At 44.2% G+C, this 16,738-nt stretch overlaps 1 protein-coding gene across 3 annotated transcripts; it reads right to left on the bottom strand.

The window, feature by feature from the left end:
* Positions 1-316: 316 nt before the first annotated feature.
* LOC147109544 (serine/arginine-rich splicing factor 5-like) lies at positions 317-16,266 on the bottom strand. Of its 3 annotated transcripts, none has more exons than XM_086003591.1 (8): positions 15,415-16,266; positions 11,224-11,351; positions 11,004-11,074; positions 10,822-10,920; positions 6,189-6,258; positions 4,087-4,160; positions 2,117-2,227; positions 317-1,233 (listed from the first exon to the last, which is right to left on the bottom strand). In XM_086003591.1, exons 1-8 carry the CDS (start codon positions 15,425-15,427, stop codon positions 978-980), a joined length of 822 nt encoding a protein of 273 aa, XP_085859717.1. In that variant the 5' UTR covers positions 15,428-16,266; the 3' UTR covers positions 317-977. The 3 variants fall into 3 exon arrangements, with proteins under 3 accessions (XP_085859717.1, XP_085859718.1, XP_085859720.1); XM_086003592.1 differs by having other exon boundaries at positions 15,681-16,266; XM_086003594.1 differs by having other exon boundaries at positions 15,741-16,266.
* Between the last annotated feature and the right edge of the window lie 472 nt (positions 16,267-16,738).

Raw genomic sequence — 16,738 nt, 5'->3', positions numbered from 1 at the left:
GGTAAGAAGCAAATCCTTCCTGTAAATCTCTTTCAAGTGCAGTCCTGACCCTCATGCTCAAATTTTGTTAGGTGTGTTATCTTTCAATTTTAGCTGACACAGCAGCAGGCTGCAATCACATGCCTGCATGTCAGTACAGCCACCTCATAAAAGTGACTGACAATTGGAGAAATTGTACTGCATTACAAAATTGGACTTCCCACAGCCCAATCTATATTCCCTTTTCTAGCTTACAATGGGAAAATAGAGATTTTCAAGAGTTGAATCTCTAAGTATTAAAAAAAAGTGAAAAGATGCAATAATTGAGGAAAATAAGTCAAATAAAGACTTTTTAATGAATGGAAAAAAACTGAGCATCACTGTTTATATACACCAGAGGTACATAAATCATGGAGTACCCCCCCCCCCCCCCAACAAATATATGCTATGAGGAAGCTATGGCACTACAAACCTACATTTCTGCTGTAGAATGAGGAATACCAAAAAAATCCAAAGAATGACCGACTACACAAAACAAACATTTACAGACCGAGAGAAAAATTGTTACTATATTTGTCAGATGAGTATTCAATCCATTCTATAATGAAATATCCACAAGTCCAGATGGGAAAATGAGTGCATTTTTAATGAGTTAAACTTGCAACTTTGATTTGAAGAAAAATATAATGAAATGCAATTATCACAGGAAAAGAACGGTTTAATTCAAATTTAGATGCATCTTTAAAGTAATATATATTAATTGCACATTATGGTGGAATAAATGGGGATCTTGTGCATACATTTTCTTTAAGTACTGCATATGTAAACAATACAATTTAAACATACTTCCAATAATTGCAAGCACTCTGGTCCCAAGTAAACAAATTAAAGTTTCATATTTCTTTTGACAGATATTCACTACTTTCTACTTACATCAACTTCCATTAACTTGGGTAAAAGTCCACTTTTACTATGTTAACATACTCAACACACACTGCTTAATCTGCACTTGCAACAGAAGGCGACCTTGACATTGACCGAGAGCGAGATCTTGGCCGCTCCAATGATGCAGGAGATTTGGGTGAAGGCGAACGGACGTTTTGTTCCCGGATAGGGACACGAGATCTACTGCGAGAACGGGATTTACTGCGGCTTCTACTCTTTGACCTACTGTAGGATTTGCGGCTCCTGGAGCGAGACCGACTACGAGATCTGGAAAACGTACGGCTACGTGAACGTGACCTGCTGCGAGATCTAAATATAAAAGGGGAAACAAGAACTGCCCATTTAACATGTTCAGTCAGTTTTTCTTGACAGTCGTTACAAAAAACGATTTAAATTTGGTTTCAAATATAGACACTATCTCAGCTTAGAGGGTCAACACCATTCCTTGCTGAAGTGATTTTCAAGTGACATCTCACCTCTTCATTACTGGTGCCAATTATGGCAAAATATGTAACAGGTCAATAAGCTCCCCCCCCACATATCAGCGTACAATCCTCCACTTTTTTTTTTTATTCATTCATCGGATGTGGGCGTTGCTGGCATGGCCAGCATTTATTGCCCATCGCCAATTGCCCTTGAGAAGATGCTCAGAGAGCAGTTAAGAGTCAACCACATTGCTGTGGGTCTGTAGTCACATATAGGCCAGACCGGGTAAGGATGGCAGATTACCATCCCTAAAGGACATTAGTGAACCAGATGGGTTTTTAACGATAATCCAGTAGCTTTTTTCAAAATTCCAGATTTAGATCACTGAATTTAAATTCCCCAGCTGCCGTGATGAGAGTTGCACTCATGTCTCTGGATCATTAATCCAGGCTTCTAGATTACTAGTCCAGTAACATAACCACTATGCTACCGTACCCATGAGGTATACCATCCTTCAACTGCACTGTATAGGTTTAAAAGTTTGACGACATCTTGGGAAACAACTGCTTTAAGGATTTTCTATTTTTGCATTAAATCCAAAAATTTCAGCACATTAATGTATGTCACCAAGTGAAACTGTACAGCAATTCTGATCTATAACTAATGGAAGCTGTGATGTTTCTGTATCTGATACTTCAACAATGCAATTGTATAACCTTTCACTTGGACATAAAACCGAGATGACATTAATTTGTGTGGCACTTACCTACGATGTTTAGGTTCCTCAATCAGTCTGATCTTTCTTCCATTTATTTCTGTGCCAGAGAGTTTATCAACAGCATTCTTCAAGTCACTATACGAGGCAAACTCAACAACCCTAAGAAAAAAAGAGTATTTAACTTTTCCATGAAATTGCTTTTTTCCAATTTAGACACATCAAGGAATCTATTGTTTGGTACACTGATCAAGCAGCTGGAGAATGTCAAAATGCTCAGATCCTAAGAAAACTACAGTGGTACTCAGAACTGTTCTGCTGTAACACTGGCTTCCTGCTCTTAGATCCTCCAAGTGAACCACACAAATTAAAATTGAAATTTTCCAGTGTCAGAAAGAGTACGGTAACAACACTGTTCAGACTTCACTATAGATCCCACAAGCAAAGAATAAAAGGTTGAGTAGAAGATATTACAAACAAACTATAAACTTTTTCACAACTAAATCCAGCAGTAAAGGTTTTGGATTCAGCAGACATTCAACAACTTGCATTTACATAACAACTTTAACATCGAAAAACGTTCCAAGGCGCTTCATAGAAACTTAAATCGGACAGCACGGTGGCATAGTGGTTAGCACTGTTGCCTCACAGCGCCAGGGACCCAGGTTCAAATCCGGCCTCGGGTGACTGTCTGTGTGGAGTTTGCACATTCTCCCCGTGTTTGCGTGGGTTTACTCCGGGTGCTCCGGTTTCCTCCCACAGTCCAAAGATGTGCAAGTTAGGTTGATTGGCTATGATAAAATTGACCCTTAAGTGCTAGGGGGATTAAATACGTGGGGTTACAGGGATAGGGTGGGATATGTGTTGGTGTAGGGATTACGGGGATCGGGTGGGATATGTGTCGGTGCAGGCTCGATGGGCCGAAATGGCCTCTATCTGCACTGTGGGGTTTCTGTGAAAAAAAAAAAAAAGTTGATGCCAAGCCAAATGAGGTGTAACTAAAAGTTTGCTTAGAGAAGTGGGTTTCAAGAAGAGTCTTTAAAAAAGGCGTGAAGGAGGGATTTCCAGAGCATCGGGTTTAGATGGCCGAAGGCACAGCCATCAATGGTGGGTGCCCAAGAGGCCAGAGTTGGAGGAACGCAGTTACTGGAGGATTGTAGAGAAGGTTACAGAAATAGGCGAAGCCATGAACTAAGTTAAACAGGAGGATGAAAATTTTACATTTGAGACGTTGGGGAGACCAGGAAGCAATGTAGGTTAATGAGCAAAGGGTTGTTGGGTGAGCAGGATAGGATAGGAGTTTTGGAATAGCTAAAAGTTATGAAGGGTGGAGGATGTGAGGCTGGCCAAGAGAGCATTGCAGTAAAGTCTGGAGGTGACAAAGGTGTGAATGGGGATTTCAGCAATTGAAGGGTTCATGCAAGGGGAAGAGCCAAGTGATATTAGAGGTAGAAGTGGGCGATCTGAGGTGGAGAGGTTATGGAGTCAGAAGCTCAGCTCGAGGTCAAATAGGACACCAAAGCTGCGAACAGTGTGATTCAACATGTGACAGTGGCCGGAGAGGAGGATGGAGTTTGTGGTGGAAGGCTAATATCTTTGATCTTCCCAACGTTTGACTGGAGGAAATTGCGGCTCATTTTGGACTGGATGTTGGACAAGCAGTCCGACAACAGAGACTGTTGGGGGGGGGGGGGGGGGGGGGGGGGTGGCAAGTACAAGGTGGTGGAGATGTAGAGCTGGGCATCATCAGCATACATGTGGATTTGACTGTCTTTGGATGATGTTCCCAAGGGGCAGCATGTAAATGAGATTACAGCAATCAAAGTTTGTCTCAAAAGATTAGCATTACTGCCATCAAGGGCAGTAACTCATGTACTATTTGGTGCAAGTTTTAAAAATGTTTTGGTAACACGTGGCCTGAATGACAAAGAACCAGCTTCTTTTGCCGAGTACTATTGGCAAATTCTTCCAATTTAACTATCAATCTTTTGTTAACACACCAACTTATTCATTTAACTCACCCTTCATTCATGTTGTGCCTGTGTGCATCTGCAAATGTAACTTCTCCAGCCTGTCTCATGAAATCTTTCAGATCCTGTGCAAGATCAGATTAGTTAGTTAAAACAAACCATAGGCACACTTACTGTCATCTTCTAACAAAGTCACTACAAAAGAAACCAAAGCTAATTTCATCAAAATGTATTACCTTCCTGTACAATTCCCTAGGCTATTCAACCAGCCAAATGCAAGAAGAACTTGCAGAGGTACCATCACGACTGACGACCTGATGGTGCTCTTCAGCACCCTCGACGCGAGCCCTCCCGGACATCACCCATCCTAAAGGCGGGCTTTGGCGTTGCCATGGGAACAGGAATTGCTAAATCTTGTGTTGTTATCAAGGGCTCCTCACTCACTTCAAATCGAGCTTCCAAACAAACCTACTAGCGAATTTCTTTCAATCAAGGACCTCTCATTTTAGAGTCAGCTCTCAACTCGACTTTAGGACACCTCGTTACCAGCATTTTCAGAGGCGCAGGAACGAACCCCAGCACTTAAGCTAGCGCCCACCAATGTTGGTCAGACCAGCATAATACAGATCACCAACTGATTGAAACGTAGGCCCAAGAGACCAAGCCAGAGCGATTAGGAAAACGTCACTCGTCACAAGGCCAACGATACGAGAGGCTGGTAAATAAAGGTTTTAATATTTGGTTAAAGTTTGCACACAATTCAACACAGAAACCAAACAAAAATGTCATACTTAAGGTTTGCAAAATAAGTAAGCAATTCAGACAAATTACTTAAATTACGTCATTTTGAATGTTAACTGTTAAAACTCCTAAAGTTGCAGTAATATTTTGTAAATGGAAAATTTAAAATTAGTTTGGTAGTGCACCTTCAAATCAGTTTCCTTTGTTGCTGTTCCTCCTTCCCTGGGGAGGCCATCTATGGTCAGGCTTAGTGGCACAAGTTTAAGTTCAAATGCAAAGAATTTAGGTTCAATTTAGGCCAACCTTCCAGACAAGTGACCCCACCAACCCCCACAAAAATCAGTATTTCAAAAAAATCACCTATTTTTAAAGGAAAATAGTAGTGGATTTCAATTGGGTTGGCACTACAAGCAGCATTTAAGAAAAAGAAATCTACCATGGTGCTGATTCCTGACCACTATCCAACAACCTGTTAGAAGCATGCATATGGGCAAAATAATATCAAGATTGTGTATGACTGCAATAAACTCCAAAGTAGAATTGCTCGCCATTGGTCACCATCCAGCCTTCTATAGGAGAAGAATCGCAACTTGGGCAGGGTGCGAGAAACAGTGATCTCCATGGAATCATATCCAGCATGAGTCACTGGCTTCAGGAGAGAAAAAAGGAAAATCTGAGGGACAACGGGGAGGTAGAAAAAAAAAACATACATCTAAAATTAAGGCACATTCTATTACTGCCTTTAATGATAACTTGGTCACGAATATTGCACATTTGACATTTTTAGTCTTGCAAGATATCAGTAATCTTTTTAAAAGGCAAATTTTGAAAACGAGTAGCAATTACATTATTTAAGCACAACTGGCAAGATTTTACACAAGAGTCAGGTCATGAAGTTACTGCAGTTTTCTTCTAAAGATCCTGAATACTACTAGGAAGACGCAAAATAGAATGAATGGCATCTTCTGTTTGTATGAACAATAATAGCACCATCTATGAAATACATACTTTTGTGGTAATCCTTTCGTTAGAAATTACACTCATTACTCATCTATCTCATTATTTACAATCCATTATTACCCATCTAGCACACACTAAAGTTAACTAACTAATTCCACCCATTCCAACAGGGCAAGACAAATTTCAGTTTCCGATCATCGATTTAGTGCCATCAACTTTCTCATAACTAGTAATATAGCAGTGTAGGGTTCGACTGACGTTTCCATTAAAGATGTTGGTAGTCCCCATTACATAGGTCTTCACCAATAATAGTGTCATACCCAGCTGCTTTTTACTGAAAACTCAGCTAACCTTGAAAACACTTCATATTAAATTACATTTCACCTCAGAACAAATTTAATTATAGCAATTAAATCACAAAAAGCACAATTCACCATTATATTGCAACATACCTGCCAACTAACTCTCGAAGACAAATTCTCAACAATCAATCTGTTTTCTGTACGAACCGGAGGTCCATTTCTGAAACAGATTGCAACAAATTACATTAACTGGAATTCACAACTGTGTGTTGGGATTCCTCCTGTGTTTCATATCTATTAGCCAAACTTCAAGTCATGGATTTTTGACATCTGACAATATATTAGCAGGATGTTCAATGTGACTACTGGCACCAATTTACTTGTATGGACTTTAGTACATTTCCCATAAATAACTAGAACTTCTGTCTGATGAATTGGTGTCCAGCAATACGCAAATGCTGGAAAGACAATGATGTTGGTGCCATCAATTAATGGGATAATTTGCAGGATTATGTTACCCAACAAAAATGCCTCGTCTTATTTGAAGCATCAGTAACACTCAAATGAGATAAAACTTTAAATCAATCCAAATACTTTACCGAGAACAGGGGCACAGCCAGCTAATGAGAATTTAGAATTGTTAAGTGACGACTCCACATGTCCCTTCTCAAAAAGGACCGGTACAGGTAGACTATCCTTTATCCGAAAACCTCGGGACCAGCCGTGTTCCGGTTTTCGGAAAATTTCGGATGGCGGGTCGGCGTCGGCGGGGGTCCGCAGTCGTGGCTTGTCCATCGCTGCTAGCCTGGAATGCAATGAAGTTCCACATTTCCACCAACAGGTCGTCGTGCTCGGTCGGAACAGGGGCCGGCACCGCCGCGGGCTCAGAGCTCTCGTTGCTTTCGAGCCTTTGGAAGAGAGTCAGGTGGTTCCGCGGGGGGGGGGGGGGGGTCGTGCGCACGACTTGCGCTGAGCAGAGGGTCAGCGTAAGTCGGCAGGGGTCCGTGCGCACGACTTACGCTGACCCTCTGCTCAGCGTAAGTTGTGCGCCACTCTGGTCATGTCGTGCGCACGACTTACGCTGATCAAAAAAACCGTCGGGTTTTTAGAGGGTTTCGGTTTTCGGAAGTTCGGATAAAGGGTAGTCTACCTGTATTTAATTCTTTTCATTTCTCCAGCCAGAATTTTAATGCACTTCATTGTACATAAAGCACTTTAGGGTGTTCCTGAGAGATGTAATAAAGCACTACATCAATGCAATTTTTTTTTAAATAGCTAATCAAGTATAAGAAATCTATGGCCTCGATATTAACCCCCACACAACGCGCTGGAGAAAAAAGGGGAACATGTCCCCAACCTGCAAGGCATGGCGCCTTTTTAGGGCGACGATTATCGGGACATCAGAGTGTCCTACAGTGGGTCGGAGTGATCATAATATGATCGAATTCTTCTTTAAGATGGAGAATGAAGTAGTTGACTCGGAGACTAGGGTCCTCAATTTAAATAAAGGAAACTATGATGGTCTGAGGAGCGAGTTGGGTAGGATTGATTGGGGAATGGCACTCAAAGGGTTGACGGTGGATAGGCAATGGCAAACATTCAAAGACCGAATGGATGAACTACAGAATTTGTTCATCCCAGTTTGGCATAAAAATAAAACAAAAAAGGTGACCCAACCGTGGCTAACAAGGGAAATTAGGGATAGCATAAGGTCCAAAGAGAGGACATATAAATTGGCCAGAAAAAGCAATAATCCTGAGGATTGGGAGCAATTTAGGATTCAACAAAGGAGGACAAAGGGATTAATTAAGGAAGGGAAAATAGAATATGAGAGTAAGCTTGCAGAGAACATAAAAACTGACTGTAAAAGCTTTTATAGATATGTGAAGAGAAAAAGATTGGTGAAGTCAAGCGTAGGTCCCTTGCAGTCAGAATCGGGGGAATTTATAATGGGGAACAAAGAAATGGCAGACCAACTAAATACATATTTTGGTTCTGTCTTCACAAAGGAGGACACAAATAACCTCCCAGAGATGCCGGGGAACATAGGGTCTGATGAAAGGGTGGAACAGAAAGAAATCAGTATTTGTAGGGAAATGGTGTTAGGAAAATTGATGGGACTGAAGGCCGATAAATCCCCAGGGCCTGATAATCTACATCCCAGGGTACTTAAGGAAGTGGCCCTAGAAATAGTAGATGCATTGCTGATCATCTTCCAGAACTCGATAGGCTCTGGAACGGTACCCATGGATTGGCGGGTAGCTAATGTTACCCCACTATTCAAAAAAGGTGGTAGAGAAAAGGCGGGGAATTATAGACCGGTAAGCTTGACATCGGTAGTGGGGAAAATGCTAGAGTCCATTATAAAAGATGTAATAACAGAGCACTTGGAAAGCAGTGACTGGATCGGACAAAGTCAACATGGATTTACAAAAGGTAAATCATGCTTGACTAATCTACTGGAATTTTTTGAGGATGTAACTGGTAAAATAGATAAGGGAGAATCAGTGGATGTGGTGTATTTGGACTTTCAGAAGGCTTTCGATAAGGTCCTGCATAAGAGATTAGCGTGCAAAATTAAGGAACATGGGATTGGGGGCAAGGTATTGACTTGGATAGAGAACTGGTTGGCGGACAGAAAGCAAAGAGTTGGAATAAACGGGTCATTTTCTGAGTGGCAGGCAGTGGCTAGTGGGGTACCGCAAGGATCGGTCCTAGGACCCCAGCTGTTCACAATATATATTAATGATCTGGACGAGGGAATTGGATGTAATATCTCCAAATTTGCAGACGACACAAAGCTGGGGGGGGGGGGGGGGGGGATATGCTGTGAGGAGGATGTCGTGAAACTCCAGCACGATTTGGACAGGTTGGGTGATTGGGCAGAAACATGGCAAATGCACTATAATGTGGATAAATGTGAGGTTATCCACTTTGGTGGCAAAAACAGGAAGGCAGATTATTATCTGAATGGCAATAGATTGGGAGAAAGGGAAGTGCAAAGAGACCTGGGTGTTCTTGTACACCAGTCGCTGAAGGTAAGCATGCAGGTGCAGCAGGCGGTTAAGAAGGCAAATGGTATGTTGGCCTTCGGAGCAAGAGGGTTCGAGTACAAGAACAAGGATGTCTTGCTGCAGTTGTACAGGGCCTTGGTGAGACCACACCTTGAGTATTGTGTGCAGTTTTGGTCGCCTTACCTGAGGAAGGACGTTCTTGCCATGGAAGGAGTGCAGCGAAGATTCACCAGGCTGATACCTGGGATGGCAGGAATGACGTACGAGGAGAGATTGTGTTGATTGGGCTTATACTCACTGGAGTTTAGAAGATTGAGAGGGGATCTCATCAAAACCTATAAAATTCTGTCAGGCCTGGACAGACTAGATGCAGGAAGGGTGTTCCTGATGGCCGGGGAGTCCAGAACCAGGGGTCACAGTCTAAGGATAAGGGTTAAGCCATTTTGGACAGAGACGAGGAGATGAGGAGGAATTTCTTAACCCAGAGAGTGGTGAACCTGTGGAATTCTCTGCCACAGAGGGCGGTGGAGGCCAGTTCATTAAGTATATCCAAGAATGAGTTGGATATATTTCTTAAGGCTAAAGGGATCAAGGGATATGGGGAGAAGGCAGGGACCGGGTACTGAATTTGGATGATCAGCCATGATCTCATTGAATGGCGGAGCAGGCTCGAAGGGCCTACTCCTGCTCCTATCTTCTATGTATCTATGAGATGTGGGACACTTAATTGACATATTTAAATCTGGCTCCCAGTGCAATTGGGAGTCCAAATTAAAATTCACTGCATTTGTGCGAGTTTCCCAGGGGTGGGGAAACCCAGCAGTGGAAGGGAGGCTGGAGCTGCCAGCTCCACAAACCAAGTGTCTTTTCCAGCACTCCTTGTGGGCCAGGGGGAGGAGTGCTCTCCCCCCCACCGCCGAAGGAAGCCTTCAGCCTCCCCCCTCTTGATCGCAGTCAGACACCCCCCTCCTGATTGCCAGGGAGGGCATAAAGTTTACTTAGAGAATAAAATATCCTCACATAGTGCAATGGTTCAATGCGGCAGCTCACCACACATTCTCATGGGCAATTGGGAATGGTCAATAAATGCTGGCCTTGTCAGCAACACTTGCATCCCATGAATGAATAAAAACAATCCAGATTGTAGTTAACAATATACGTTATAGCCAGTCCATGGAAATTTATATAATGTGACAGACAAGGTACTCTTTTCAAAAAGGGATCTCTATTGTTCCCTATTTTTAAAGGTTACATTCATTCTGTTCTTTTGCATTCCTCCAATGCTCTTACCCATCACCAACCAACGAGGAAAGCTGATCCCGACTAGAGTGAAAATTTCGCACCTGCAACCACAAACCCATGCCAAGCACACATTATTTGAACGCACAAACAGATACTGATTATAGGTAATCTCTCAATAATTCCCACCCCTAGTTTCACTAGCAAGTTGGCCTCTTGGCTGGTTTTCACACGAGACTTAACACTAGACTGCATGGCACCACAACGAGCCTGATCCCATTGTCACACATGCAATTCCAGCAGGTTTTGCGAAAACGTAATCAAGATTGGGAACAATGCCCAATGTTCTCCTTCCTAATAATTGACACTGAGGCCAATTGTAGCACCTCTACTGCTGCTCTACCCAATATCAGCACAGGCTGGAGATCAAAGCTTGGGCTTTCCCTGCCTGTAGCTCACTGGATAATCATGGTGAGCCAGCAGTGAAACCCTTAAATAAAATGTATCATGCGCCTGTAAAACTGTCTCACCTTCCTTCACTACGTGGGCGGCGTGGGCTAAAGCGACCTTGATATCGTCCTCCTCCACGCCCTCCTCTAGGCCGTGCTCTTGCATGTTCAACTGTAACTCTGTAGAAACAAAATATTCCCTTAATGAAACTCAAACTATTTTAATAAGAAACTACAGAGCAACCCATTTTGACTTTTCTTACCTTTCACTGCACAATTCTTTTCCATCCAATTCATAAACAGCATCATCTGCATCTCTGTGATCCTCAAACTCCTAAGAGTAGACACAGTAGTAATAGTTTGGCAGTGTTTAAAGTATAGCTAAATTTATATACACTAGTTGGTTTGCTCTTTTAAAGGCTCTCAAGTTTAAGAATATTTTATTGGTTTGTTACAATCTGCTGAATTAAAAAGCAACCTTACCACAAATCCAAAACCATTCTTCAAGTCAATTTCCTTTATTCGTCCATATCCTTTAAAGAATTTCTCCACATCCCTTTCTCTGGCATGAGGGCTCAGTCTACCAATGAACACACGGGAACTCATTTTACCTGGTGGCATTCCATAGAAAATAAAGTTAGTCACAAAAAGATGCTCTATTAATTTTGAATGTTGAATGCACAACTCATTTTATATATATTTATAGTAGACACACAAATCAAAACAGACCTATCGTGGCATTGCTCAGTGAGCTGAATGATATGCTGCTTTACGACAGTAAGGGTGTTATGCCATATAATGGGAAGTAAGGTTGCATAGCTTGTATTCCCTTGAATATAGAAAAATGAGGAGTGACCTAATTGAGGATTTTATGATGATCAAAGGAGTGGACAGGGTAGAGATAGAAATGATTTCCTCTGGTGGGAGAGACTAAAACAAGGGAATATACCCTTAAAATTAGAGCTTGGCCATCCAGGGAGTCAGAAAGCACATCTTCACACAAAGGATATAGTGGAAATCTGGAACACTCTCCCGTGAAGGCTACGCCAATTGAAAATTTCAAGCGTTTTTGTTAGGCAAGGGTATTAAGGGCTACGGAACCAAGGCAGGTAGATGGGAGTTAAGATACAGGTCAGCCATGATGTAATTGAATGGTGGAACAGGCCCAATGGCCTACTTCTGTTCCTACTTTTGAAAGCACAGGACACACAGCAAGATAGCAGGTACATAGCAATATTGGAGATAGAAACATAGAAAATAGGAACAGGCCATTCAGCCCCTCGAGCTTGCTCCGCCATTCAATGAGATCATCCAAACTCAGTACCCTGTCCCTGCCTTCTCCCCATATCGCTGTAGCCTTAAGAAATATATCTAGCTCCCTCTTGAATATATTCAAGAATGAATTGGCCTCAACTGCCTTCTGTGGTAGAGAATTCCACAGGTTCATCTCATCTCTGTCCTAAATGGCTTACCCCTTATCCTTAGACTGTGACCCCTGGTTCTGGACTCCCCCGCCATCAGGAACATCCTTCCTGCATCTAGTCTGTCTAGTCCTGTTGGAATTTTATAAGTTTCAATGAGATCCCCTCTCATTCTTCTAAACTCCAGCGAATATAAGCCCAATCGACCCAATCTCTCCTACATCATTCCTGCCATCCCAGGTATCAGCCTGGTGAATCTTTGCTGCACTCCCTCCATGGCAAGAACATCCTTCCTCAGATAAGGCGACCAAAACTGCACACAATACTCAAGGTGTGGTCTCATCAAGGCCCTGTACAACTGCAGCAAGACATCCTTGTTCCTGTACTCAAACCCTCTCGCTACGAAGGCCAACATACCATTTGCCTTCTTAACCACCTGCTGCACCTGCATGCTTACCTTCAGCGACTGGTGCACAAGGACACCCAGGTCTCGTTGCACTTCCCTTTCTCCCAATCTATTACCATTCAGATAATAATCTGCCTTCCTGTTTTTGCCACCAAAGTGGGTAACCTCACATTTATCCACATTATACTGCATCTGCCCAATCACCCAACCTGTCCAAATCATCCTGGAGTTTCTCGGCATCCTCCTCACAGCACACACGCTCACCCAGCTTTGTGTCGTCTGCAAACTTAAAGATATTACATCTAGTTCCCTCGTCTAGATCATTAGTTCAGTTCAGTTTTATTTGCCATATGTAACTAGTACAAGTACAATGGAATGCTTATTCCCCGTAGGGACGCGTCAGCTATACATACAGCGCCACATTCAGAGTCAATACAATGGCTTCCCGTGGCAGTGGGAGCACAATGTCCCTCAGCCGCTCCGTCCTCCCTTCTCCTGCTCTGGCCACCATGCCCGGCTCCCCTCCTCCCAGCCGGACTGCGAGTTACCCGCCATGGAGCTGCCGGCCGACGTGCTGCAGCGTGTCGTCGAGTCTGCTGCTGCTGGTTGCGCTCCTCCGCCCGACTCGCCGAACACATCGCCGGGATGTGAATGCTCCAATCGCCGCGGCCGGCTCCACGGCCTGCTTCTCCCTCTCACGGGTCGGCCTCTGGCCGCTATGCTCGGCTCCCCTCCTCCCAGTCGGAATTCCTTCCCGCCGAGGAGCTGCCGGCCGATGTGCTCCAGCGGGTCGACGTGGCTGCTGCTGCTGCTCACCGCGCTGCCTCTGCCCGACTCGCCGAGCACCTCACTCCGGTTGCGGGAGCGATCGGCGAAAGCTGGCCGCCCGAAGCAGGGAGAGCGCTCTCAGCACCGGACCGTCACGGCCGTCATCTTGATATATATTGTGAATAGCTGGGGTCCTAGGACCGATTCCTGTGGTACCCTACCAGTGCCTCACTGCCTGCCACTCGGAGAGCTGTTTATTCCAACTCTTTGCTTCCTGTCTGCCAACCAGTTCTCTATCCAAGTCAGTACCTTGCCCCCAATCCCATGTGCCTTAATTTTACACACTAATCGCTTATGCGGAACCTTATCGAAAGCCTTCTGAAAGTCCAAATACACCACATCCACTGGTTCTCCCTTATCTATTCTACTAGTTACATCCTCAAAATTCCAGTAGATTAGTCAAGCACGATTTACCTTTTGTAAATCCATGTTGACTTTGTCCGTGAGAGTAATTAGATTTGACTGTGTGCGGCAAGGTGCTGGGTTTGGTAATACTGGAGGTGGTGCTGCAGCCTACCACTATTACTGTGGGGAGTGATGGACATTTCAGACAGGAAGAGCAAAAGTGGTAGGAGAGCACAGGAAGGGTTTAAATGTATGGGTACTTAGTGCAGGAGCTGGCAGTAATGGCAACTGGCAGGAAGACAGATGCTTAGAGTCAAGCTGGAAAAGGTGATGAGAGAAAGAATATATGGGTGTTTGGGGCAGGAGGCAATAGGAATGAATGCTAAACAGGAAGTGACAAATATATAGTTGTTCAGGATGGGAATAGCAAAATGTACAAAGAAAGTGGGAAGAGGAAGAAAGATTCAGCCATTCGGGGGGGGGGTGGGAGGTGACAAGAGTGAATTGGCAGGGGGGCTTACAGAATGTGGGAGTGATGCATGAGCAAAAGGCACTCAAGTGTTGGAGAATTGTAGTGGCATTATGGGATGAGTGTAGTTATTGGAAAGAGTGTTGTGGAGTCACTCGTTCTCTCCCCCGCCCCTTCTTCAAACGGTCATCCCTTCCATTCTCTCTCTCCCACCTCTTTCCTAATCACTCCTGGCAGCTCCTCATTACCTCATTTGTCAATCTCAATCTTGGTTGCTCTTAGCTTGGTGTTCATCAGCAAATTGGCAAGCAGGAAGTTGGAAACAATACAAATACACACACACACTACAGTAATCAACGACCGCTTTCATGAGTATTTAGTGTATGTGCCCAAGAGAGAGATGGGAACATTTATGCACCATAGTGTATTGCTCTCCTATAAAAATCACAAAACCCTTCTGCATTGCAGGAGTGGCTTATATACATTAATTAATTCACTTTGTTCCACTTGCAGCCCTTTGCTTTCATGAATAAAGTTTTGATTATCCAAGTAGCTTGTTACTTAAAATCATATAATAATGTGAAACTCTTTCAAAAAAGTTAATTAAAATAAGTCCCAGCTTGTTAGGAGTTAGCAGTTCTCAGGAGGGGCACTACGATTCAATCATCGGAATTAACTACGATCAGCGCTGGGGGGGAAACAAAATGAGCTAGGGCTCCAATCCTTTATCCCTACTTCCCAAACTCTTACTGAAAAAGCATCTGCATAGGGGACGTGAGGAAAGGACCAGGCTGGGCTGCAATTTCCCCCACTCAGTATTGTAGATACCGCATGTCGACAAGGGCTCGTGGAAGCAGATGCCAGCATTGCTGTGTGCCAAGAGAGGAGAGGGGGAGGAGGAGGAAATCGTAGTGGTTTTACTAGTACCGTTTATAAACGTTGGAAATTCAGACCGTTTAAATACAAGGCCTGAACTCAACTTTCTGACCTAAAAGGCAGAGATGGGGGGAGGGGGGTTAAGCGACAGTGCAGTGGGGAAGAGGGATTTGCAAACCGAGGATTCGCGCACCCACACAGGCCCCTGCCCTCCGCTCCACGAGATCGCAAGTCTTTCTCCTCCCCACCCTAGTGGCCATCAGCCCCGCGCAATGTAACACGCGGCGCTCCTCCTCCTCCTCGACCGCCCCAGACAAAATGGCGCGGACCTTGCTCCCGCATCGAGCACTCGGCGGATTCCCATCACCGAGGATCCACATCTTTAGTTACAGCGGATTTACTGTAGTGGACGAATACGGAGCCACTCCGGAGCCGAAACACTGCCTCGGTTCAATAAACACAGCGCGGGCTCGATCGATCACAACAGAAAACGCTAAAAACAGGTTTTTCTCCACGGATGTTGCCTGGCCTGCTGAGTTATTCCAGCATTTTCTGTTGTTACATGCAGTCGGCTTCACGCCTTTTCTATTCGCACCTTTAAAACGAGTCGGGCCTACGGCTGACTCGCTCTCCCGTTACCCGCTCCCCATGTTACCTGCTCCGACGCTCGGCTCAAGTGACGCAGGTGAAATAAAAATTGATGCACAAAATGGAGTCCGACTCCCAACGGCAGCCAATCCGCTAGCTGCTGTTGCCTCACTTCCGGACGCTGTTGCCTCACTTCCGGACGCTGTTTCGTCCCCGGCCGATTGATCCTCGCTGAATGAAGCTGTGCTGCCCTAGTGTATCAGAGCTGGGCAAATCCTAGCTGCATCAGTCGGGGTGGGGCTGGAAACCCCAGTGTCACTGGAACGACATCAGTATCTTTCCTCCAGGCTGGTGCCACTAATAAAATTATTTAACCTGAGGTCCAATCAACAACAACTTGCACAACCAGAGTCTGCCGGATCTGCACAAACCCTCCACTGGGAGCGTCGACCCTCTGTGTGAATTCCTGGAGACCCGCTATCTGGATGAACAAGTGAAGACGACCAAGAAGCTTGTAGAGACTGGGACCCCTGCCTTGTAGGCATGAGGGCTTGTGACTTTGTACAAAGAGCTGAGACTTGAGCTCTGTAAATGTGATTTACTGTAAAATGTTCAAATTTTAAATTAAAAAAACAATTTGCATTTATATAGCGCCTTAATGTAGTATAACATCCCGAGGCGCTTCACAGGAACGATTATCAAACTAAATTTGATACCGAGCCGCACAAGGAGATATTAGGACAATTTTGGTCAAAGAGGTAGGTTTTACGAAGCGTCTTAAAGGAGGAAAGAGAGGTACAGATTTAAGGAGGGAATGAAACTGAAAGGTTAATGCAAACTAAATCATTTTTTTCTAATAATGAAATCTACTGCAGATGCTGGAAATCTGAAATAAAAACAGAAGATGCCGGAGATACTCAGCAGGTCAGGCAGCGTCTGTGAAGAGAAACAGAGCAGCTAGGGGCCAAATTAAAAAGCAGAACCACAAGGGTAATAATCCTGAGCCACGAGCGAATTTGGCTAGGACAAATAAAATTAGAGAGTTAAATGCGTGGCTCAAAGGCT

Source organism: Somniosus microcephalus, chromosome 12 (assembly GCF_052327205.1).
Source record: "Somniosus microcephalus isolate GS21.2 chromosome 12, FLI_Smic_1.0, whole genome shotgun sequence".
Taxonomy (NCBI): Eukaryota; Metazoa; Chordata; class Chondrichthyes; order Squaliformes; family Somniosidae; genus Somniosus; species Somniosus microcephalus.
This window is presented reverse-complemented; position numbering and strand designations above follow the sequence as displayed.